The following is a 27,145-nucleotide window of genomic DNA, read 5'->3' as shown; positions in this document are numbered from 1 at the left end:
TTAAGGCTGAATAATATTCCATTGTGTGTGTGTGTGTGTGTGTGTGCACGTGTGTGTGTATGTGTATTTTGCTTATCCATTCATCCATCAATGGACACTTGGGTTGCTCCCATGTTTTAGCTGTTGTGAAGAATGCTGCTATGAACATGGGTGTACAAATATCTCTTCAAGACCCTGATTTCAATCCTTTTGAGTATATACCCAGAAGCGGAATTGCAGGATCATATGGTAATTCTAGTTTTAATTTTTTAAGGAACCATCTTACTGTTTTCCACAGTGGCTGTACCATTTTACATTCTATCTTCTCTTAAATGCCATCTACATCAGGGTGCTTTTAGGATTTGTGGAAGATATTCTGAGCTATAGACCTGATGACTCAGATGCTAGCCCTCAAATCGTTGGACTACCAGACAATGGCTCAATGCTTTAGGCATGGAAATAAATGTTGGAGCTTGGACTCTAATCTCAGATTGATCTGGATTGGAATACCAACTCCCACACCTCATGGCTGTGTGACTTTGGGTGAGTTACTTAACTGTTTTGAGCCTCAGTTTCTGCCTCTGTACAATGACAGCAATAGTAACCCCTACTTGAAAGCATTGTTGTGAATGTGACATAGAATAGTGTGTGTAAGGTGCATGTGCAGGGTCTGACACATAGCAAGTGTCAATGAATGAGAGCTGCTGTTATTGTTGTTGTTGTCATTGGTGATGGCCCTGGAGAAAGCTAAGAGAATTTTGATGTGTAGGTTGAAAGAGCTTTTCTGCATTAGGATAAGTGAAGGTCTGGTGTCTCTTTCTTCCTTCTGAACCCTGGAAAATTGCTTGGCCTGGGGTTGCCAGCTCTATAAACCTCCTGCAATGGGGTCCTGCAGCATGCCAGTGGGTTGCTTGGCACAATTGAGTGCTCAAGACACCTACCAGTGCACTCAACTGCTTTGCTCCACTGCAGGGCTCAATATTGCAAAGAGCAGAGGCCAAAACTCAGGACAGGGCCCTGGAAATACTCAGAGATCTGTAATTGCAAGATCAGCTAACCCAAGCCCTCATGGTCATAAGTAACACAAACCCTTTCAGAGAAGCTTGATCAAAAGGGGGGAATTTATCCTAAGAACAAGAAGCATCCTGTGGAGGTAGGTCAGTGGTAGAAAGTGCAGTGGGGCCTCCTAAGAATGGTCCCAAGACCTGGGACATCATTGGTCTCCTCCCATCCCTTCATCTTTCCCCACATCCACTCTCTGCAGACCAGCATACATAGAAGACAGTGTCTGCTCCCAGAGACCCTGCTTCTCTGAGAACTGCCTTCTGCTGGAGTGTGGCCAGCTTTGAACTATGTGACACAGTGCCGCCCTCTTCACCTCAGCTGTGAGCAGAGGTGGACACTTGACCCAAGCTGAGCCAATCAGATTCTTCCCTGGGAATTTGGAATTGAGGCTGATTAGTCTTGGCTGGTTTTCTCCTCTGCAAAATGGTGATGATAATAGTAGTATTTACCCTGTAGGATGGTGGTGGAATTGGATAGGGAATCCATGCCAAGTTCTCAGCCCAACACAGAGCATATAGCAAGCACTCAGTAAAAGCATGACTGGTTTTATCATTGTTATCCCTAATACCAAGCTCCCTAGCTTAGGGCCTAGCACACAGTGGTGCTTAATAAATACTTATTGGATGAATGAATGAATGAACCAATCAATCAATCAACAAGAGAATGCCACAGGCTGCAGTCACTCATGCTATTTGATGATGCTCAGTTATAGCTGTATATGGACTTCATGTTTGTGCAAAATTTCTCTCTTCCAAACATTGAACTTTGTCTCCTAAATAAAACCAAGTTGAACATCCCACAACCCCAGACCTCATGTTGTGAAATGCAGGTGCTATATAAGAGTTTTGAAGGTTGCCAGGTGCTCACGATACACTTACAGGTCGTTAAATCTCTAGTTAGACAAACTCAATCATGCGTATTTGTGAAAATGAGATTTGGGCCGTTTCAAAGATTAGGCTCCTAGTGCAGGAAATACGGTTTAAGTCTTCCTTGGACAGGGAGAAGGGGGGAAATGCGTTCCACAATAGCATCGAAGAGTTCCACAGCGTATTTCTCATTTTATAGCTCCTGCAGTCATTCTCTCTCTTCCGAATGAGTCCTCGTTCTGCTTTCACTCCTCCTAAATAGTATTTATTTTGTCTGAGTCTCCACCTACACCGTAGGCTCGAAAATGCACATCCTGGAGATTTGTACTTGCATTAAACATGTTTATATTTTTAAAATGTAGCTGCAATAATCAACTTTTGAAATGTACCTTGAACAAACATGACTAATCAACTCGCCCTCAGAGAGCAAGTCACAGGGAAGGTTTTGCAAATGGAATTTTCTGCCAGTGGTTTAGAAAAGAGCCTTCAAAGTGGCACCCGTGTCCACACCTACGCAGGTTTCAAGAGGAGAGAGATACCAGTCCATAGCTTCCTGCTTCTGTGTGACCTTTTCAGTGAAGGTGTACAGCAAGGGAATAAGGACTCGTTTAACGGAACTCCCCCTCAGAGGTGTGGACAGGATGAAAATATGTCAGGTGGCCTTTTCTGGTCCAGAAGGGCTAGAGTGAAGCCATCAGGCATTAACAAGCACCTCCAGGAAGAAAGCGCTCACACGCATCTTCTTTGGTCTTGCAAACTGTGTTTAACAGACCTAAGCATCTTGAGCTTAAACACTTTTGAGACCCAAGATCTAGGAATGACGACAAGCCCTTAATGGGCCCCGAGAAAATATTGTGAATTAATAATATTCCTGCTAGACAAAAAAAAAAAAAAAAATGACAGATACTATTTACCCACAGCTTGCTATGTGCCAGGCACTCTACAAACACTAAGTCTGATGGTCACAACCACACCACACGGCAGGTATTACTATGAGCATCTTCATCATCTTAGAGGTGAGAACATTGAGGCTCAGGGAGGATAAAGGACTTGTGCAAAGGTCACTCCACCAGGAAGTAGAAGACAGGATTTGAAACCTATGTCTGTCTGATGCTAAAGTCCATACTCTTGCTTGTTATCTCTTCCACCCCTCCCCTTTAGCTTCTTACATGCATTTTCTCTAGTTCTTTCTGCCTGTCGTTAAGGACACAGGGGATAATTTTATGATGAGAGGGGTTCATGCACTTAGCATCGGTAGCCCATGCAGGGACCATGCTCCTTGGAGCCTGCTAAGCCTGAAGAGGCCTCCAACTGCTTCCAGGCATCCCCCAAAAGCACAGTTGCACTTTCTAATTGCTCCCAGAGTCGGCAGGCTTCTGGCTGTACAGAAAACTGTAATTCTCATGGGTGACCGAGTCATGGCATGCGTGACAACATGGGCAACAGGCTCCCGGAGACTGATTAGGAAAATTGATTATCTTGATTCTTCGTGTCGTTTTCATCCTTGCATATAGTCTGCCACCTCTCAGCTGTTGCATCTCCTATTAAATGATGTCAGTTCCCTTCATCTTTCATTATACATTCCACAGAGTCATTTAATCAACCCACAAACATTTATTGATCCCTTATAAAGACGAGATCATCTGATCTTAGGAGCACAACTAGTGTAGGGGCGGACGCATCAAACAAATAACTTTAGTGCATGAACTCAGTGTTCCCAGGGGAGAGGCTTGTCCAGTAAGCGATGAGAACAAAGAGAGGCATGACTAACTTGGCCAGTGGAAGGAGAATTGAAGGAGGGGGAGATTGGGAAGGCTTCATGGTGGTGGTGATATTTAAGCGGGATCTTGGAGAATGAGCAGGAGTTTTCTAAGCGGGAGAAGAGAGAAAGGGCATCCCCTACAGGAGACAGAGCATGCTCCCAGGAGCACACATGTTTCAAAGGTGTTAGGAGTGGCTGGAGGACAGGATGTGTAGGGGTAGAGGTGCAGTCAGCAGATGCAGTCATGAAAGGCTCTGTAGAATACCCTGAAGAACTAGGACTTTGCTATAAGGTCAATGGGGAGCCATTGAAAGGTTCTGAGTAAGAGTGGTAGTAAGGTTTGTTTTACAGAAAGATGGTGTATGAGTTTCCTACGGCTGCCATAACAAATTATCACAAAGTGGACAGCTTAAAACAACAGAAATTTTTTCTTTCTCCGCTCAGGAGGTCAGAAATCCAAACTCAAGGTGTTGGTAGGGTTTATCCTTTCCGGAGACTCTCAGGGAGAATCTGTTCCATGCCTCTCTCCTAGTTCCTGGTGGTTGTCAGCAATCCTTGGCATTCCTTGGCTTGTAGAAGCATCGCTCCAATCTCTGCCTCCATCTTCACATGGTGTTCTCCCCTGTTGTCCTCTCCTTTTCTTTCTTCTTTTTTTTTTTTTTAATGAGAAAGATCAGCCCTGAGCTAACATCCGATGCCAATCCTCCTCTTTTTTGCTGAGGAAGACTGGCCCTGGGCTAACATCTGTGCCCATCTTCCTCCACTTTATGTGGAACGCCGCCACGGCATGGCCGGAGAAGCGGTGCGTCAGTGCACGCCCGGGATCTGAACCCGGGCCGCCAGCAGCAGAGCGGGCACACTTAACCGCTAAGCCACTGGGCCAGCCCCTGTCCTCTCCTTTTCTTGTAAGGACACCAGTCATTGTATTTAGGGCTTACCCTAATCCAGCATGACCTTATCTTAACTACTTGCATCTGCGAAGACTCTATTTCCAAATAAGGTCCCATTCTGAGGTTCCCAGTGGACGTGAATTTGTGGGGAGGACGCTATTCAACCTTCTATAGATTGTGAAGAGGCAAGAATGTCAGTGGGAACCCACAAGACCAGCCAGGAAGCCAGTCCCGTGGAGAGGGTATGGGTTATGGATGCAGCAGTAGAAGAGGGATCCATCGCCACCCCAAGGACTTTCAAGTGAGTCTTTTCCCAAGGGGAAGGGGGAGATAATGACCCAGTGAGTCCCGTCAGAAGGGACCTTAAAGATCAAATCATCCTCTTTCCCTCTGTTTACTGGTGAAAGTAGTTACAGACACTATTAATTGTGGAACCAGTACTTTACAACCAGATAGCCTGTCTCGAGGATCCCTTTATATTCTTCAGACTGTTTTAATGCATGTTGGCTCTTCCTAGTAAGGTCTAGTTTGGACCAAGCCTTCAGGAGCTGAGGAGCTTTACTGGCAGAGCTCATAATTGTCTTAATGGCCAACATTTATTAAGCACACACTAAATGCCAAGTGCTAGGTGAAGTGCCTTGAATTTGTTAGCTGTGATTCTTACAAGGTCTCTGAAAAGAAAAGCCATATTGTGAATGTCCTCATTTGACAGGTGAGGAAATTGGTGCTCAGTGATTATAATTTGCCCAGGGTCACAAGGTGGTAAAGCTGAACTGGAATCCAGGGCCAGGTGATACCAAAGGCGGTTTCTAAAATAAAAATAGTAATTAAAAAAAAAAACCATTAAGAAAAATACATAGGATTAGGGAAGTGAAGTACGAAAATTTGATCAATTCTAGTGGCCCCGATTTATCTTGCTTCCAAAGAGTCTCCTAGCTTGGGATAAAGAACCAGTTCTGGAAGTCTGGATGACAAACTGGGGTCAGCCCCCTAGTCTGTGGGAGGCTCAAAAGGAGACCCACACAGGACCCAGAAGGGCACCCTCCTATCAAGCGAGGGGCCGGGCTCCAAGTGAATTAATCCCCTTCTCCCTGCCAGCGTTTCCATTGTCCTCCCATCTGTTCAAAAGAAGCCTTTTCCTCTCTGGGGATTAAGGGACCTTTTGGTTCCAGTTTATTCAGAATAAAGTTCCTTCAAATGACTGGCCAACTTTTTTTTTATTTTTCCTTTGAGCCTGACACGCAGAGCCAGCTGTTGAATCAGGAAACTCTGCCAACAGAGCAGAGTTGTGCCCAGATCTCATCTGGTGTCTGCTTCGGTTTTTTTTTTTTTTTTTTCTCTTTTTTAATACTTGTAGGGTTTTTTCCTTTTAATTATTATCATTCTTCAAAGGGAATCTGGAACTGGCAGATCCAAAGATCAAAGCCTCAGGAGAGGCTATGTTCCTCCCTAACGGCCCCAGCAAGACTCTGAAGACCCAGGGGGAAGGGCAGGGCAGAGGTTGACACCATCAGCCTGACGGACCTCAGCCCTCCCTCATCCCACAGCTTCCTGTGCTCATCCACCTTTGCCCATGATGGCTGCCTCTGGGCATCCTGATCAGCCAACCAGCCCCCTCGGTGTGGCCAGAGTAGGATGTTACACATGGGGTGTAATCTGAGGATGGAGCAGCCAGCGTAATCTCACCCTGAAACATTCCCCAACACAAACCTGGTACATACCTGAAATGACACCATTTACCAAGCGTCTCATTGGGTTAAGCGTTGCCTACTCTCTGCACTCCATTTTCAGGGTGAAAATGCTACTAGGCTCAATGATACCTCAAGTCACTCCCACCTTAGTATAAATTAGTCTCCAGGTTGGTTTCCACAGATCAGAGCAGCATGAGCATATTTGGCACCTTGGAGTGGGGAAAAAGGACCAATTAAGGGGGAAGAGTAAATATTTAGACATCACTAAAGAAGGAAAAAAAAGAGGGAAACCAAAAGTTATCATGCACCAACTGTGTGCTGGTCCTTTACATATATATTATTTCCATTTTCATAACAACTCTCTAAGGTTGGCATCATCATCCACATTTTGAAGTTGACTCACCAATATCCGTCCCAGTTGAGTTGTCTAACCCAGTGGTTCTCGGACTTTAGCAGGCATAGGAATCCCAGGAGAGCCTGATGGAGATTCTTGGGCCCCATCCCCAGAGGTGCTGATTCACCTGGGCTTGTATGGGCCCATGAGTTGGCAGGTATAATAAGCTCCCGAGTGACGCTGATGGTGTTGGTCCATGGACGACAGTTTGAGCAGCAGGGGTCTAGTCATGGCAATCTTATTCACCTAACCAATGACTGGTTCAAGTGAGGGGGCAGCCCAAGCCCACTCGGGCCAATGAGACATGAAAGGAGATTTGCCAGGGGCTTCTGGGAAAGAAGTCTTGACCCGGATTGCTACCAGCAGCCATTTTGCAAATGGGAGAGGAAGACATCTAAGGATGAAGCCAATTCTATGGATAGTTGACTCTGTGGGGAGCTCAGTGACGTGGCAGAACCTCTAAGCCAACCCTGAATCCTACTCTGGACTCCCTCTTACATGAAGTAATAAATGTCCTTATTGTTTAAGCAAGGATGGATGGAGTTTCCTGTTACTTTCAGCTCAAAGCATCCTAACAGCCATTATTGTCACTCTCGGATGAAGAAAGAGAGGTTCACTTCAAGCCCAAGTTCACAGAGATAGTAACCCAGGTCTGTGTGAAGCCAAATGTATTTCCAATTTGTCACATTGCCTGAGTGGTTTTCTCTCCAATACCTGATGTGACTCCCATCTACTTTGACCCAAGTATTTGGGGCCAGGCCCAGCTAATCTTCCATCACCAAAGTTAAGGATTCCATCCACCCATCTGTCCATCCACCCATCTGTCCGTCCATCCATCCATCTTTCCCTTCATCAAGCATTTATCCTGTGCTTGCTGCATGTCAAGCTCTGTGCTCAATGCTGGTAATCCATTGGAGGACAAGATTCAGTCTTAGCCCTGAAGGAGCTCAAATCTAGCGGAAGAGACAGCCCCACAATCTCAGCATCTCCTTCTACATTCCCAAGACTTTGGCATTGTGATCCGCCCACTGATGCCTGGATGCCCAGTCCTATTGAGTTTCTGAGCTGCTGGCAGATAATAAAAGCCCAATCTTCTTTTCTTCAACTCGGATTTATACACCTTTGGAAAGTCGGAATTTTTTTTTTTTTAACATCAGTAAAGCAATTCAAGATCTTCAGTAATGGGGATTATATAAATATTCAACCATCACATTTCTATGTTTATAGAGCATCAAAGTGCACACCACATTATAAATCTTCTAATTAATCTGTATAATGCTCTGGTGTCATGAGCAAAGGGCGGATAATAACCCTATTTTACTGATGGGACCAACGGCTACTGTAATTCAGTGACTTGCCCGTGCTCGTGCAGCAGATCACCTGCGTTTTACACCTTCATTAACAGCACAGCTTATTAATTATAACAGTTACATTAACAACTAGCATTTATCGAGAGACCCCATAAACCTGGCTCTGTCCTGAGAACTTGACACACTTTAGCACATTGAGTCTCCATCACAAGCCTATGAAATAGGCTCTCTGCGTGAGGAAGCTCGAAGAGGTGTTGTATTTGCCAAAGACCCTGGCTAGTGAGCTCAGGTCTGTATGACTCCAAATCTCTTACTCTGCCCTTTGATTTAATGTACCTGCTGGCTGGCATGTTGGGAAATGAGGACCTGTGTATTCTCGTCCTGTGTCTTCCGCTGCTTTACTGTGTGACCTTAGGAAAATTCTGAGCCTCTCTGGGTCTTGGGCTACTCATCTGTTAGTGGAGCAGGGAAAGTATAGACTTTGGGACCAAACTGCCATTTGGATTTGAACCCTACCTCTGTCCCTTGCTTGTCACATAACTCCGGAAATATACTTAACCTCTCTGTAACTCCATTTTCTAATCTGTAAAGTGGAGGTACTGACAGTCTTATTCCACAAAATGTGTTTCAAGGGTGAAATGAGTTAATATATGTAAAATGCCTACAACAGTGCCTGGCTCTTAGTAAGCACTCAATAAATGTCGGCTGTGTTTAATGTATCTGTCACGTGATGGAGGGGTTGTGCTGGGTAATCTCTCAGCCCTGATGATCTCAGATGATTCTAAAATTAGTGACTTCCCATGGATTTTGGTTTAACCACAGCGAAATAATATAACTCTCTTGGCCAATAGTTTGGGGTCATCTAGGCGAAATATTTGCAATGTGCTAACAAAGTCATGGTCAAGACACTCTTAATTGCAAATGACAGAAAATCCAATTCAAAGTCGCCCAAGCAAAAGAGAAAATTGTCTCAAGTAAACGAAAGTCCATAGGTAGATCTACCTTCAACTTATTATAGTCGCCTCTCCTTCCTCACCAGTCCCAGCCCACCACCCCACGTGTGCTCCACTTGGACTGAACCATCTTCAGTATCAAGTTCTCGATCACCTCCAGATCTTTGCACATGCCTTTACTTCTGCCTGGACCACAGTCCTCCTTCCTCTTCTTTTAGACCCCTCCTAGTCCCTCAGGACTCCGCTGGGACTGAGAAGTCACTTCCTTCTTTGCTAGCTGCCCCTCTGCCCTTGCTGGGTCCGATGTGCCCACAGCCCCCAGGCCCACTCCCACCACAGCCTACATAACATGGTATTGTAATTTGCTTAATTGTCTGCCTACCCACCCCCCCACCCCGAGACTCTGAGAGGGAGCTTTGGATGAGTGTGTGTATCCCAGCACTGGGCCAGCCCCCTAGGAGAGGCTCAGTAAGCCTTTCTTGAATGAAAGAATATCCGATATGTTCTAGACAGCGGGGATGATTCATTGACAAGTCCAAGGGGCAGGAGAGGCAGAAGCAAGGCACAGGGTGTGAGAGGGAAATGAGAATGCCCTAAACAATTGTCAAGAGACCCCACTGTTAATGGAGACAGGTAGGTCTGCACGAGTTTAGGCAAACGGACACACTTGAATCTCAGCTCTAGATAAGATCTTAACCCAGCCCAAATACCACGTCCCAGGAAGATCTAGGAGGTGAGCTCAGCAGGGCTCCTTTGGAACAAAGATCCTTGCCATCTCCCACAGAGGCACATCTGAGATGGTTTTAAAGGAATCTTTGCAATTCCTGCATAGAATCTTAAGCTCTGAAAACAAAAATGCTCCCTTACTTACCTCTGCAGTGTTTGGTTCACCTCCCTCTGATTTGTAATGTGAACCTCCTCCTCCCCCTGTCTAGCCCCAGGAAAGCATGAAAATGAGCATTTGACACCATCAAGGGCATCCATACCTTCACCTCTTTGAAGAAGGGCTCTCTGTTCAGGCTTTCATGTTTGAAAATGGCCTTCACATTTGAAAATAATAAGCAGGTTCAGCTAACCACAGTCTTCTCCTGTCTCCGCTCACCCCCCAGGAACCCTGTCTGCTAACTATGAGAAGGAAGGTGTTTTGCTTTTGCAAACAAGGCCGAACCCCAATTAGTTTCTCAGTAACTTGATACTCATTGGTGGCGACCGTGGTTTCTCATGTAACGTTGTTATTGATTTGGTCAGAAGTAATTAAGGAGATAATTCTTACTCAGTTACATTTCCCTGAATTTCCTGCAGTTGCTGACTCTTCTCCCCGGCTGTATTTTCTTTTCCAAATTAATTTCGTTTTGACTCGGAAACAAGGATGACTACCACGGAGTTGCCTGTGCATGTTGAATTTCAGGGGAACAAAGTGGGGCTCTGTATTTTAATTTCACTAGGGCTATCAAACTCTTTTAATTAAAAAAAATAATGTAAAACATATGCTGGTTAAAAAAAAAATCGCATGAAAAGTCTCCTCCCGAAGAGCGGAAGCCCTCTTCCCTGCCCACTTCCCACTCCTGACACCATTCCCCAGGCAGACACTTCTAACACTTTTCATTATTTGGCAGACACTTCTAACACTTTTCATTATTTCTTCCAATGATCCGTCTCCAAATTGTTTAAGTTTTACCTCTATTTTTCAGTTTATACGTTTAAGACTTTAATGACTTTCTGCTCTGAAAGATGAAGATCTGCCATCTTTGCCTCCTTACACACTCCCCACCCCCAGCTCCCATCCCCCTAAAACTAGCATTACCTTTGGTTCCTCTACTGGTTAATCTTGTGACTTTTAAAAATATCTTATTAGGGCAGTGAAACTACTCCTTATGATACTGTAATGATGGATACATGTCATTATACATTTGTCCAAGACCATAGAGTGGACGACACCAGGAGTGAAACCTAATGTAAACTATGGACTCTGGGTGACAATGATGTGTCAGTGTCAATTCATCGATTGTAACAATGCACCACTCTGGTGGGGGATGTTGATAGTCGGGGAAGCTGTGCATGTGTGGGGGCAGAGGGTATATGGGAACTCGCTGTACCTTCTGTTCAATTTTGCCTTGAATCTAAAACTGTTCTTAAAAAAATAAAGTCTTTTAAAGAAAACTATGTTACTCTTGCATTTCTTGCCCCATTCACCACAGAGAGTATCTTTGCCTCAGTAGAAGAGGAGATTAGCTCCTCATCAGCTCTCCTGGTGTCTTTTACTACTACTTTTACATTGTCAAGATTGACAACACGCACATTCTGTTCTGGACCCGTAATTCCATTTTCCAGGCTTTGTCCATGTGTTGAGTCTAAAAGTTGAAAATCAGCAAACACTACAGTTTTATTTTTACCCATTCTTCCACTCACTCAACAAATAACTGCAAAGAAACCACTTGAGGTTTGGCATTGTGCCAGGGACCAAAGACGCAATGTGACAAGGTCAACACCCTGCACGCCTTGCAAGGCTAGAATTTGGAGGAGGAGAGAGGGAAAACACACAATTTACAGGGTAAGCATACCAGCTGCTTAAATCATTGGTTTTGAATTTTATGTTAAAAAGATGAATATGAAATATAATAAGGAGGTAAGCTGAATATAACAAATATTTTAAATAGGAGCTGCCGGTTTTCTTTTTACTTTGTGAATGTAAGTGGTGTCTTGGTGCACAAACCTCAGCCCACTTGCTTTCCCCGTTGATCCTTAGGCTGAAGCCAGATCATGAGAGGGTTTTACATATGGGGGACTGTGTCCCTCCTCCAGGGGCAGAGAAATGGTGAAAGACATCAGAGTTGCAGTTTTGTCTCACGTCCCTAAAGCTCATTCATCAACAGGGAGCCTTTGCATCATGGGATGCATTTGTCCAGAACATACTGGCTGGAAATACCATTCTGAGGACAGCTGGGAACCAATATCTGCTCATCACGAGAGGTGCCAGAGTGGTCACCACAATGCCCATGGGGCCAGCACAGGACACCAAGGGGGCCTCTGGGGGCATGGAGGGGAATATTCTGACTGCCCTTGCATAAATGTCCCAGCCAAGTGTGTGCATGTGTCTGTGTGTGTCTGTGTGTCTGTGTGTTTGCTTATTAAAGTACAAAATCTCTCTGGAAGGATACGCAAGAACTTGGAAACACGGGTCATCTCCAGGGAGGGAAGTGAATGGACTGAGGACAAGGTAGAAATAATACTTTTTAGCCACACACCTTTTATATGCTTTTACACCATTTGAAAATACTACGTATTCAAAAAAAAAAAAAACTGAAATAAAAAATGAAGTAAAACCCAATGCTTCGTCTTCAGTCTTTAGCTAGGGCCTCATGTCTAACCTTTCTGTTACTCAAGTGGCTTCTTGTGGTTTCTCAGCCGCCTTAGCAGCTTAAGGTGTGTTTCTCCTCCTTAAGGATGTCAGGAGAACCTTCATTGCCACCCCCTCTCCCCCATCATACTTGACTTTCCAATTCTTCATGCTTCCCTCTGTTTGAAACACTTTTCCCTCCACTTTTTGTGTTTGGCTCAGTCTGAACCTTGGCCAGTAACCCCCCAGCGCCAAGCTGTGTTCAGTGCCTGCACTTCACCATGTTGTAGTTGAATTGTCTGTTTCATACCTGTCTCCCCCACTAGACCGTGAGCTCCTTGAGGGCAGGGACAGTGTCTCGTTCAGTGGCATGTCCTCGGCCAGTTTCTAAGTCATGGTAGGTATTTAAGGAACATTTGGGCTACTCTTCCCTCTCCTCCAGCCTCCTAACGTGGTCCATGCAACTTGGCATTGAACGGCATCCCACGGACAACATCATAGAATTCATATAGCAGCAGCCCTGTAGTCACACGAAGGCTCATTCCAAGGGGATTCGAGCCCCAACCAGCTCTTCTGTGTCTTGGCTCTTTTTCCTCTCACCACGGGCTTAAGCTCAGCTACGCTTCTGCTTCTCGTGTGGAAAAGGGGGTTAACAGTTACTAACCAACGGGAGGCTGGGTTTCTTTGGACCTTCAGGGAGTTCACTTGGATTTTGCAAAGATGTCGACTTCATCTTCTTCCGGGGAGAGAAAAAACGAACCGAAGCCACTTGGGGACTTAATCCGCCCCACCCCACCCCCCAACCCACACACACTCCCCACTAGGATGTTGACAATATGAAAGGAGACTTTCTTGGGACACTACTTGTTTCCTTTCTCCCGGATGAATTGCCAAATAATTTGTTTCGTTTTCAAGAAAGGAAGCAAATTGGGGCGTGATAAGCAGTAGAGAGAGCCCTACAGTCAACTAGACTGGCTGAACTTGATTTTCCTCTTAGAAACTGGGTGACCTCAGGCAAGTTATTTAACTAATCTGGGTCTCAGGTTCCTCAATGATAAGATGGGAATAATAATAATAATTATAACACTTAACTTTTGGAGTGGTCATGAACATTCAATGAGAAAAGGCAGGTAAAGTGCCCAACATAGGAATGGCAATTGTGTGTCACGATGCTGCTTTTCCTTCCTGGGACCAGGGCAGACATTGCTAATCAATCACAGAACTCTTTTCTGAATGAGACTGGACTGCAGGGAGCTCCAGAAGCCACTGCTACTAATGGGTAGATTGAAGCTGGCACTCAAGTTGGAGCTCACTAGCTGTCTCTAGCCTAGCACATTTCCAGATACATGGGAGATGCTGAAAATTTAGGCACTGTTATAATTATTAAACAGAAGTACCATTGGCAAGGTGGTCATTACATCCCCGGGCCTATGTCCTGAAGCTCCTCCAGGATTTTGAATGGCAGTGCATCATATGGATTTCTATTGGCTACTGGTGCCCAACAGCTGGACTGCTGGGCCGTCATATCTAGTCTCTCAAAAGTGTTTATGAGATTAATGAGATTAATATATGATTTGTTTTGTGTTTTTTTTTTTTTACTGGATGGATAGCACTTTGGCTGCTGGCATGCCAGCTCAATCCCAGGGCTGATGGGGGCTCACTGATGCTGGCAGCCAGTTTACATTTCAGTCAAGTGAGACAGGAGGGAGGCAGAGAAAGACAGAGATGGAGGAAAATCAGGACTTGATTGAAAGCTATGGCATCTAGCGCCACCTACCGTTATATTGCTGACTGTCTCAAAGTTGTTGATAGCCTTAATCTGCCCTTAATGAGTTTATTTGGGAACGTTTTCATAATCTCACTTAAGTTATATTTTCAATATATAATTTATGATCACGTTTTGTAAAAACTGCAGCTACTCGTGGTATAATGACAATGATAGTAACGTGTCTTTGGCATGTTTGTTTCACAAAGCCCTAGGTGCCAGGTGTGCCTCTGAGTACCTCACAGCTCTGGGATGAAGATCCGGCAGGTGCCAGATGGGAACCCTGACGTATGGAGAAAGTGACTTGCCTGGGGTCATACAGCTAGTGGGGCAAGGAGCTAGGAGTCTGAGTCCACAGCCTATTCTCCTTCCATATCTGTCGCTCCTCCTCCTCTGTTTCCCCAGGCCACCTTGGGGCCTGGCTCATGCCTCCTCACGCCCCTCAAAGCATAATTCCCACTCCAAAAACGCCAGTGTGTGATGTGGATTTTACTGGAGGGTTCATGGAAGAGATGGAGGAGAAGGTTACATCGCACCCCATGGAGGAAAAACCAATAAAACAGTCCTGTAAACTTTGTGCTTTTTTCTGGATGTCAGTTCCCCCCTCCTCTTGCCCCAAGGCTTCCTCCTCACCCTCCATGATATGTCACTCCGCCTTTACTAACGGGAACCATTCATCCTCTCTCTGTGCTTCTCCAGTATCCATCTTCACACTCTTCCTTCTCAGCAAACCAATCGCCGTCCTTAGAAAACAAGGAGGATTTAAGAAACCAATAATGGAATAATGTTGTCTCTCCCTCCTACGTGAAGAATTGGAAAAGACTTTGAATTTTCAGGAAGGCTTAATGGTTGAAGACCCAAGTTTTAAATACAAGGAGACTGGAAGTATTAGAGTTCTTCAGAGAAACAGAACCAATAGGATGCATAGAGATACAGATACAGATAAACAGATTTATTAGAAGGAGTTAGTTCATGTGATTACAGAGGCTGACAAGTCCCAAGATCTTTGGTTGGCAAACTGGAGACCCAGGAGAGCTGATAGTGTAAATTCTAGTCTGAAAACCTCCAAGCTCAAGAACCAGGAGAGCCAAGGTTTCAGTTCGAGTCCAAAGGCAGGAAAAAACTGAGTTCCCAACTCAAAGGCAGTCAGACAAGAGGAGCTCCCTCTTATTGGGGGTGGGTCAGCCTTTTGTTCTATTCAAGTCTTCAACTAATTGGATGAGGCCCACCCACATTAAGGAGGGCAATCTGCTCCACTCAGTCTATCGATTTAAATGTTACACTCACCCAAAACATCCTCACAGAAACACCAGAATAATGGTGTTGACCAAATATCTGAGGACTCTGGCCCAGCCAAGTTGACACACAAAATTAACCATCACACCAGGATTCTAGCCGTGGCTCTGACAGCTGACCAGCTGTGTGACCCTGAACGACTCCCTCTGTGCTTCCTTTTCTTCTTCTGTAAAAACGGGTTTATTAGTAACTGTCTCGTTGGGTCGCTGGAAGAAGCAAATGAGATAGATGGCACGAAATGCTCAGCACAGCACTGATGTATAGCAATTCCACAATAATTTGTCAATTTAGGGGACCTGGACACTCCCCCCTCCCACCACCCACCCCACTCTGAAAAGGAAGCCTGCACGTGCTGCATTTTCTGCAACTTTTTATGTTGTTGCATGGCTAGAAATCTGGGCATGTGAGAGCTCCTGGTTTCTAAAGGTAGGAAATGAATTCCAAATAAATGTAAACACTGCATAGATCAAACAGATCCTACAGACCACCCAACTGACATCTCTGTCCCTGGTCCACTCCCCTCATTTACAAATGGGAAACTGAGTCCCCTCAGCTTAGAGTAGTAAATGAATGGGTGTAAATGTGTTCCAGGAAAATTGCGATTTACCAAAGCCGGCAGCAGGCTGTAGTTTGCTGACCCCTGGATTAGATGTGGGGTGAGGGAGAGTGTCAACGGGTGCGCCATGCTGAGCTCCGCCACTTACTACCTGCGTGATCTTAAATAAGTGGCTTAATCTTTGGATCCTGGGTTTCCTTTTCAGCAAAATAGGGATAAAGATACCTCATAAGGGTTGGTATGAGGATTAAATAAAACAATGTCAAAAATGCCCCCACTCCTAGTCTCCCCACCCAGTCTCAAGGCAAGCTGCTAACATAGCTGGGTCATTCTTCCTCCAAGCGGATGTGGCTGGTGACAGATATGGGTAGTGTGTTATAAGATTTCAAGGTCTCTCTGATGGTGGCATACAACACACTGTCTGACACAAAGGCAGAAGGCTTTGTTAGTTACAGCTCCGAAGGAGAGAAGGCCTGCAGACAGGGCCACACAGGGGATTGTCCCCAGGACAGAGTAACAGCAAGCTGGTCTCTAGATGGCAACTTATGTATGGCAAGCAGGGTGAGTTTAGCCAGGTGTCACAGTCCCCTGTGGATTGGCTAATCAGAATAATTCAGAGGCTCCAGGGCATGGGGGCTGGCCCCAGTTGTCTGGTACCCGGCCCTGGGGCAATTAAAGCAGGTGCATCCTGCCCCCCTCATAGAGGAACTGGTCAGGGTGTGAACTTAATCAGCTTCTCAAGAAGGGGAACTCACTGGCCTCTAGCCAGGGCTTCAAAACTTGGTCAAGACAGCATTAAAAAAAAAAGTATATTATGGGTAGTGACTTGTGTGCTCTGATGGCCCCCAGTTGCTCAGGGACATGGGCTCCTTTCTTTATTTCCCACCTTCATCCAAGCTCCCACTCTGAGTGTCAGCAAGAAGCCCAGACTCTTCCTTTATTCCTAAAGCACTCCCTCCACGAGGCTGTCCTGCTCTACTGATGTTTGAAGATGACCCAAGGGACTTCACTGCAGCAAAGGAAAACTTGAAAATGGGGTTGCAATCATTTCATCTTTGTCCCCCCAACCTTATATTAGAAAAGATTCCAAACCTAGAGAAAGGTTGCAAGAATAGTATAATGGACAATCATATACCCTTAACCAAATCCGCTATGTTATCATTTTGCCTTGTTTTGCTTTAACATTTTTCCTTGATATTCTACGTATATAGGTATGTATATAAAACATATATGTGTGTGTATTGTAGTATTTTTCACTGAGCCCTTTGAGAGTCCATTGCAGATGCTTCACACCTAAATACTTCAGCATGTACTAAGGACATTCTCCTTCGTGACCACAATAGATTTAACACAGAGATTTCACATTAACCCAGTACTGTTATCTGATTTTCAGTTCATATACAAATTCCTCCACTTGTCCCAGGGGATCACCACTGCTTCTCAGTCTCACGTCCCATTGGTTTCCTTTAGGAACAGATCCTCTGCATTTTTCCTCTTTCGTGACACTGTGGAAGCCACAGAGGTGCGTCCCTTGGACCTCTCCCCAAAAAAGAACTTGCTGCTCAGCCACAAGGTCTGCAGGTCGCTGAGAACTTTCAGGATCCACCGCAGCTTCCACGTTGAGGCCCGGATCAGCCCAGCAGTCCCCAGTCCATGAGCACTGGCCATTTCTGCCCCGGGCTTGGGTTCCCATAACGGGCAATCTTTGTCCTGGAGTTCCCTGTTGCGTTGGCTGAGACTGTCAGATCCCCATCACAGGCTGAGGCTCTCCCTGCCCAATCCTCCTCTCTCCCTCTTTGCTCCTGGACTCCTGTCTCAGTGCCTGCTTCCCAGAGGCCCCAGCTGACACAGACATTGACATTTTCTAGGAGTCTACGTTGTGTATTTTGCAGAATGACCCTCACTTTTTATTTTTCTGATTGTTCCCTCGTGATCAGATTCAGATTGGGCATTTGGGGCAGGAATTCTGTGGAGGTGATGCTGTGTGCTCCCCAGTGCATCACTTCAGGGGCAGATGATGTCAGTTTGTCCGTTGCTGGGGATGCTAAGTGTGCTCTCACTGGTTCAGGAGATGTCCGCGAGACCTCAGCATTGTGAGGTACCTCGTGCCCTTTGTAATTAATAATTAACCTATAGGATTAGACCTTGAGTCTGTGATGCGGTCATCTCTTCATTCCGCAATGATGGATTGAACTCAGGGCCAGGCGCTGTGCCAGGAGCTGGAGATCAGAAGCTTTCTTGTCAGAAGCAATCAGAAGCGATCATTGTCACCCCTCTCGTCCCCCAGAGGACTCCTGCGCCTTATTCTGTCCTTAGGTTCTCAGCAGAGAACTCACTCATGCCCCCTAGAGGACAGTCCCCTTTTCCACCATCCCTCCCCACCAATCCCTAAGCCCCCAAACTCCTTCCTCCTGGGTCCATAGGAAGATGAGAAAAAAGGAGAAGTTGAATCAAAACACTGTCTAAAGGATGCACCATGCCTTCAGTGAAGAGACTGTTTAAAGATTTCAATAGCACACTTCATAGTTCAGCTTGAAGAGTCTGCATGTGGATGAGGTCACTAGTTCCAGGTTATCCCTACGTAGCTATCCAGATGACAAAAAAAGCTCATTCTCCCCAAAGGGAAGTGCCCATCACCACCAAAATTTCATTATCAGTGTGCAAGTTATGAAATCTGGGCTCATGTGCATACTCTTGCCATGGATCCCACCCATTCTCTGCCTATTTCGTTCTTTACTGCTTCTCCAAAATGAGTCTGAAATTTGCCAATCATCTTGCTTGCTGCTCAGTGCTCTTTTCAGATGGTCTCCTTCCCCCCTCACCACTTGATGGAGCATCCCAGCTGTTCCCCTGATGTCTGTATCAGCCCAAGTACATTTAGCAGGAATTCATTTCCATCTTAATCTGATTCTAGGAAGTAGATCATATTTTAAGAAATAGCAAAGATGGCTTTGGAACGTTCTTTCATAAAGACGAGAGAACAACAGATATTTATAAGATTGGCTTTCCAGCCATGACCTTCCACAAATCATTTGTGATTTTTCTGCCGTATAAAAATTTTTATGACAAAATTCCATGGGCAGGCTTTGGAGGTAGTATCTGTAAATTAATAGCTAGCAACTGCTGTCCCTTATTTAGCCCCCACCGTGCAAAACGGGGTTAGGGTGAGGGGGTGGGCAGAATGAAGTAGTGGTTAAGAACTTTGTTGTCACTTGACCTTGAGTTCAGATCCAGACTTTCCCACCTAATAGCATGTTGTTTTCACCTTTGGAAGGTTCAGCCCGCTCCTCTATAAAATGGGGATAACAGTAATATGGCGAGGACTAAATGGAATCATGGATTTCAAATAAGAATGCACTTAGGATCCTGCATGGCACATCGGTGAAGAATCATGTTATCAGTAGACAGCCTTAGCTCCATTTCACAGATGGGGAAACAGACTCACAGAGGGTGTGGAACTTGCCCAAGGTTACCCAACTCCTCAGTGACAGAGCCAGGACACAAACCTGGGTCTTTAAGACAACAAAGCTCTTTCCATTCATTCCCGCCACCTCCCACTTCTCAGCTGTCAGGTTAAACCAATCGCTTCCAAATGCTACTATTTAAACAGTTCCAGTACATGAATATTAAATGTGAGTACACCTGCCAAAAAAACCATCCCCACCTAAGGTTCCACTATAGTCCAAGCTCTCACGCCCCCATGTTTGTCAGCTTTTAACCTGACACATTAGAGAACATCACGTAGTGTTTCTCACAGTCCTGCTCTCAAAGACTCATTTAAAGATCAGTCAGAGAAGGGACACAAGCTGTAGGGAAAAGGTAAACAGGGCAGAGACTTGACTTGGTTTTCCAGGAAACAAAGAATGGAGGCAACACCCACGCTCTGTAAAGCAATGGGAAACCTGAAGCTCTTCAGGCCAATGGGACACCCAAAGGAAGCAAGGACAGAAAATTAAAGTCAACTGTCCCAGGATGGCTTTTATGAACCCCAGCTGGGAGTAGTCACAAGAAGCGAAACAAAGGACGTCCAAAGAGATGGTGATGGGGTTATACTTCGCTTTTATTTTCTCCTAATTTTTATCTTTTCCAGATATTCTACAATGTGCGTTAGTTTCATAACCAGAATAGTACAATTTTAAATGTAGAGTGCAAATGTGCTAGCTGGGTAGGGAAACACATTAATCAGTGTCAGTAGGGAGGAAATAGTTAGCATCAGTTCATTTATCAGCCCTTAGGATCTGAAGGGTGTGGGACACAGGGCAGATTAGTTTTGATGCAGGAGAAGGTGGTCCGAGAAGATCTGGAATATAGAATCCTTCCTAGGGAAAGAACCTGGGAGAAGTAGGAGAGTTCTGGATTCCCTTGAAACACAGGTTTTGATAACGATTTTGAGAGAGAAAGAATGATCCCAATTCTGGATATGCATTTAAGCCATGGAAAATTCTGGAAACTTAGGCTTAGGATCAAAAGATAAGAAATACCCAAAGTTACCATCTGCAAAGGGGTCCTTGTGAAGGGAGAACCAGCTTTATAGTCCAAATGCAGCTGATCAGCACCATAAGCTATAACCATAACCATTTGCTTCGGGCTCTCATTTCCATTTCCTGCCCACCACAGAGAGCTGATCCTTGTAAACTACATTTCCCAGGCACCCTTGCCAGCAGGCTTCCTGGTAGGTTCAGCCAATAGGAGGTGCAGCAGGAAATTGAGAGAAGGAAGCTGGGATATTTCTCCCCCTCTCTCACTTAGCTTCTGGTGGCACCTCCAACTGAAAACTACATCTCCTCCATGAGTCCAACTTCTGCCGAATGGCCCAATTGTAGGCCTTTTGAAGGCTGCCTCTTCCCTTGGTCCCTCCAACCCCGGAGGTGGTAGAAGCTTTCTCCTTTTGCTAATCTCTTGATTGTCTTGCCATCCTTTATTTGGCTTTTCAGCTCCTCCAACACCTTTGTAACTGCCCCCCTATAGTAAATTCCCTCTATTGAACTTCCCAACATGAGCTTTGATTTTCTACCTAGACCCTGCCAGACACACTGTGTTAAAATAAACTATTAACTTCCATCATTCCAGACCCCTAGATTACTCAATTTAAAGCAGCATTGAAAACTTATATTTTGCTTATATTGATAGAATTAGTCAGAATTGATTTACCAACAGGAAAAACACTATTATTTTGTTATTAGGCAATTAATATATGTAAATTATTTAAAAATTAGGAAAAAAGATAACCAAAATAAAAAATTATTGTTTACCTATAATTCAAACACCCTGAGATAACATCTCTATTAACAATTTGTTATATTTACTTCCAGCTTATTATATTGTTACATATGTACCTAGCCATACATCAATATTTTAAAACATAATTGGCATCAGATTATATAAATTTTTAGAAATTTCTATAGATTTTTATGAATATAAATCTCAACGTTCCCTATGATCTAAGTTCTTTATATGTTGTAACATGCATTTCCAATTGAAAATATACTCCTTTCCACATCAATAAATATACATCTATGGTAATATTAAATAGTAGCACCAAATTCAAATGCGCAATATACCACTGTCTGGATAGGCTGGGATTTATTCCCCCAATGCCCATCGCTGGACATTTAGATGTTTCTAAATGTGTCCCCTGTGATAGACATCCTCGTGGATAAATCTTTTCATTCTTGCTGCATAACTTCCTTGGATAGAAGTGAAATTGCTGGAGCAAAAGGGTATGTATTTTTAAGGCTTGTCATACATATGGAGAAATTGTCCTCAAGAAAGGTTATAGAGATAGCGATTCTTGGATGCTTTGTAAACTTTTAATTGTGCTAATATCACTTGGTGTTTGTAAATGTCCTGACAACCAGAACTCCCTCATCTAATGCCAATTATGACCACTGGCTTACTATAATTGTAATTAAACAGTGGTCACAATGAAAATGGTTTCCTGAAAATCCATAGAAGGGATCCATAGGGATGGATCTTGTCCTGCTAAAGTTTTGTGTCAAGTTGAGGACACAATTTGGCTTTGCTGCTATAAATTGTTCAGCACCAATCCCAGTCAATCCAAATTTACTCTTTTGCAATAGTGTGAATCCCTGGTGCACAGGAATCATCAGTAGGTGAGATTTGGAAAAACAAAAAAATGCTCGACATTTGGACAGTATCATAGTTGCTTCATGAGGAGGGTGAAACCTGAGACATTCAGGAGAGTGATGGGTACATGACTGTGACATCAAGCAGGGTTTCAATCATGTGTTGTCAAGTTAGCTGGCAGGGAAATTGGAGTGTGTTTGTTTTTCTTCATTCATAAATATGTTTAATTCACAATATCTTTTAAGAAAATTACTTTGGTCCTGCAAGAAAGAGTTAATGAGATGCTCAAGAAAAAAAGAGAGACAACCTTGATTTCAAATGTTTGATCTCAACATGCTGATCTCTTTGCTTTCACTGCAAAACGCACCAGAATAGGCGTCACCTGATCTTGATCCTCCAAGAAGGATTAGTTAAAATAATTCTTATCAGCTGGCCCGGTGGCATAGCGGGGAACTGCGCGCGCTCTGCTTCGGTGGCCCGGGGTTCGCAGGTTCGGATCCCGGCGTGCACCGAGGCACCACTTTTCAAGCCATGCTGTGGTGGCGTCCCATATAAAGCAGAGGAAGATGGGCACAGATGTTAGCCCAGGGCCAATCTTCCTCAGCAAAAAAAAAAAAGAGGAGGATTGGCATCGGATGTTAGCTCAGGGCTGATCTTCCTCACACATAAAAAACATAATAATAATAATTCTTATCTGTTGACTGCCTTGGCACACCGAAGGGAAGAACATATTTCAGATAGACATCCTGTAGTTGCAGTTAACAGAAAAACCAATTCAAGCTGGTTTAAATAAGAAAGAAAATGTTCGTGAAAAGTCCAGGTTCTAGTGAAGCTTGATCAGTTCAACAAGGCTCCATAGGACAAGTTTCTCTTTGACTCTCCTCTCTGCCTTCCCCGACATCTTCTTCAGCTGGGAGCTGGCTCCCCTCCTGGGCACAAAATGGCTGCCAGCAATTCCCACAGATGTCCACTTCTTCGTTCATAGTCAGTGAGAAAGAGAACTTCTCTGCCTGTGATTCCTTAGAAGATCTAGGCATCATGCTTCCTAGAAGCCCCTGGCAAATGTCTGCTTATATCTCATTAGCCCAAACTGGGTCACATGACCATCCCTGGACTAGTCACTGTGATGGGGAATGGGCTGTGCTGTTTGACTTCAGCCATTCAAGACCACCCCTACTGCCGGCACCATGAGTATCTCCCAAGGTGCAAGTGCTCCAAGGCGGAGGGGCAGAAGGTCTAACCAGGGAACTGGTGTCAAGAGGGAGGGTGAAGAGATGCTTGAGGTGTAAGAAAAGCAAATGTCCATTATGTAGAAGTTTTCAAAAGGAGCTCCTTACATGCCTTCTTGGGGGTCTGTCTCTCCATCTGCCTCACCCATCCCTCAGGATGAAAACTGATGGGTTTGCCATCAATTTCCAGCCAAGAGTTTGAAACTCCCTGGTGCATTGAGGTGAGCAAGATATATTACCTATAATTTATTCCTAATAATAGCTAAAGAGATAAAGTTTATACACGATTTCATTGTTTCATATCTAGTTGAGCTTATTCAAGGCTATCCCAGATGCTTTTTCGTATCCTATGTATTTAGTGGATGAGAAGGAGCTGCAGTGACGAGGACTCGGGAATTGCCATAGACTCTCCACCCTTAATCTGAGCTGCCCTGCACGGGACATGTGCTGGGTGACCCGGGAGAAAAGTGGTTGAGAGTCAGGGAGGCCAGTAACAGTCCCTTCCGTCCACTTCAGACTCCATGCCCCATCCCCACCACCCTGCTGCAAATGTCATTCGACTTGGATACAATTACACTCCTCACTTTCCACGTTCACTTAAAAGGCCTAGAGCAGCAGACACCATAGCCCAGTTTCATTGTCAGAGAGAGTGGGTGATTATGGCTGCTGGGACAATATTGTGTAAATCACCGTATTGTGATTTCCATTAGCGCATACCCAACCCGTCTTCGCTCTGCCTTTGAAAAACACTCTCAATACGATACCCCCAATCAGCCTTTGTCAAATTTCACTGGGCCATTTATTTGTTTTACAATTCTTTTTCTCTTTGTTTATTGCATAACTGATTACTGTTTATTGCAGAGTAAGAGAAAATTCACATAAGCCAAGAAAAAGAAATAAAATCTGCCATAATCCCACCCCCAGAGAGAATCACTGCATTTGGGGGGTATGGGCTTCCATATCTTTTAATATGTGTACATCCACATAGATCATTTTCCAAAAAACAAAAACGGAATCATGCGATACATATTACTTTGTAACATATCTTCTCACTCAAAGAACTCAAGCATCTCTATATCAGTAAATATACTTACATCATTATATTGTCATTATGTTTAATTGCTGCATAGTATTCTGTTGTTTAGACACACCATGATTATCTAACCTGTCTTCTGTTGGGAAGATGTATAGGTGGTTGCAAGAATTTGCTCTTACAAGCAGCATCCTAGTGAACAATTTTGTCCATGAACTTCTGTGCCCATGGAAGAATATTCCCATAGATGCTTGACTGCAGAAGCATCATTCTATCCAAGAGCAGGCACACTTTTACAGCATTTGGTATGCATTGACGGACTGTCCTTCAGAAAAGTCATCACTGTGTATTCTTGCACCAGCTTCATCTGAAAGCAGCCATTTCCTCATAATTTCTTGGCATTTCCTTTAATTAAAAAAACCTAATATCGCAGGAATTAATTTCAAGACAGGATAATGCAGATAATAGTCTTGTTATTGTTTCACCAAACTGGTGGCTGAGAAAAGTGACTTTTATATTACAATATAGTTCATTTACCTCTTTTCTTGATGTTGACCTTGCATCAACCTCTGACTAATGAATTTAAGTTTTGTGAGGTTTCCCCTATGGCTAGGCAAGGCAAATGAATAGAGGAGAGAGAAAAACCCAGGAATGATTACCTGGATAATTGACTCATAAAATTCCGCTATTGGAGGCAGTGAGGGAAAAAAAGTACATTTGCATGTTTATGTTGACAAGATTCAGCTCTCCAAATCAACTCCCTATGCCACCAATAACAATGATCACTAACATTTAATTCTTTGCTTTACTTTGAGTGTAACGCTAATAATAGAAGCCTACATTTTTCAAAAGCTTGCTATGAGTAAGGAGCTTGACAATCAATTTAATCTGTCACAACAAGGTAGGAATTATTCCCCCATTCTGCTGAGGAAACTGAGGCCCAGAGAGGTTGAGTCATTGGTCCAAGGTCACACAGCCAGTCACCAAACAGAATCAGGATCAGAGCTCAGGTCTGCCTGTCTCCAAAGCCCTTGCTATGTCCACTATGCCACACAGCCCCTCTTTGGTGTAGAGAAGGATGCTGTGCTGCCCAGAACCCCTCCAATCTGCTCAGACATCTCAGATGAACTCATGAGCCTCCTGCAGTCTGGCTCCACTTGTAACAGTTGCACTAACATTTTCTTTCACTTGTTGGCCTCCCATCAGGTCCCAGACAAGACAATGAGGAGCATCAAGTATATGGACAAGGAAATAGTAAACCTCAAACAGGACCTTCTGCGAAGCCGGTGAGTGAGCCCAGCGTGGAACAACCCACAGACAACCTCACAGGGATGAGCAGGCTGCGGGGCGGTGCCCACAAGTCCTTGCCAAGTCCCAGTGCCCCGCCTCAACCCTGGACATTAGGCAGAAGACTTACAGGATGGCAACCCTGTAAGGATCCATTTCCTGACTAGACTTTTCAGGAAGTACCTATACCAGACTTTCCTCCCCACTTTTGTACATGCCAGTCCCCTGCCTAGAATTCCCTCTGCTTTCCTTCCTGGACCTGAATCCAACTCAAGAGAGTTCCCGTATGCTCCAGAAAAAATCTTCCCTTTTTACTGCAGGCCCACAGCATGGTAGCTGAGAGTCAGATAGGCTCCGTCTCAAACACTGGCCCTGCTACCTGCCAGCTGGTGACACTGAAGGAGTTGTTTAACCTCTTGGGTCTCTGTTCCCTTTCCTGTAAAATGACAATAATATGAGGTTGTTAGAAAGACTGAGTGAGATCATGCATATGAAGTGCCCCTTGTGTGGCCTTGAATACCATGCTGCTCATATCCTTTCCTCCTCACCAATTCCTTCCTCCATGGTAGTGTGAGCAAATTGAGGTCCAGGACCATATTTTATTCATTTCTGTGTGTTGAGATGGGATATTTTTTCCTCTCCCCTTACCTCCTTCCTGCGACCTGGAATGTTCCAAGGTGGCATCATAGATGGGGCTTTTGGCAAAGTAACTCAAGGCAGAGTAAGAGATGGAGACTCTTTTAGCACAAAACACACAAGGGATGTGCTAAGAGGGGATAATACAGTCAGCGTGGAAGATGTTGTGTTTATCTTACGCATCTCTCACTCTGGGCCAGACCACAGTGAGAATCACAGCAAGACATGTGCTCCCTCCACCTCCATCACCTGGACGCTGCTCCTTCACTGCCCACCTGCGTCTCCACCCTTGCCCGGTCCAGCAGCACGACTTGATGGCTAAGCCCAAGAGGAGACAGGCAGGGGTGGGCACTGAAGGTGGAGAGAAAGAAAGGGGTGAAAGGGATGAAGAGAGAAGTCAAGACAGGGCCCCAGAGAACGATATCCCCCCAGTGACTACAGGAGGGGTGGCTGTGTCGGCTCTCGGGGGGGTCTCTGGACACCCACTGTCCAGCAGAAACACAATGCGAGCCGTGCACGTCATTTTAAATTTTTGAATGGCCACACTAAAAAAAAATCAAAAGAAATAGATGAAAATGACTCTAATAATGTATTTTATTTAACCCAACATATCCGAAGTATTATCATCCAACATGTAATCATCATAAGAAAGTATTAATGAGATACTTTATATTGTGTTTTGAATACATGATGAAAGTGATGAAAACCGATGAATGATGAAAAATCCAGAGCGCATTTTACACTTAGAGCACATATCAGTTTGGACCAACCACATTTCATACACTCAAAAGTTGTTATGGACTGAAATGTGTCCCTCCCAAAATTCGTATGTTGAAGCTCTAACCTCCAATGTGACTACTGTATTTGGAAACAGGGACATTAAAAAGGTAATTAAGGTTAAATGAGATCATAAAGGTAGGCCTTATCCAATAGGACTGGTGTCCTTATCAGAAGAAGAGATGTCAGGAATGTGAACATACAGAGCAAAGGCCACGTGAAGACACACCTA

The 27,145-nt window shown here is 44.5% G+C and overlaps 1 protein-coding gene across 1 annotated transcript in view; it reads left to right on the top strand.

Annotated features, from left to right (window-relative positions):
- The window catches only part of CCDC60 (coiled-coil domain containing 60), a 157,752-nt gene that overhangs the window by 43,361 nt on the left and 87,246 nt on the right, over positions 1-27,145 (top strand). The window contains exon 2 of the mRNA XM_014787226.2: positions 25,420-25,499. Within this exon, the coding sequence (XP_014642712.2) occupies positions 25,420-25,499 (80 nt within the window). The remainder of the gene's footprint in view (positions 1-25,419; positions 25,500-27,145) is intronic.

The sequence above is a fragment of the Ceratotherium simum genome, chromosome 35 (genome assembly GCF_057802395.1).
Source record: "Ceratotherium simum simum isolate JZ-2026a chromosome 35, ASM5780239v1, whole genome shotgun sequence".
Lineage (NCBI taxonomy): Eukaryota > Metazoa > Chordata > Mammalia > Perissodactyla > Rhinocerotidae > Ceratotherium > Ceratotherium simum.
The sequence above is the reverse complement of the archived record's forward strand: the minus strand, read 5'-3'. Positions and strand labels throughout refer to the sequence as shown.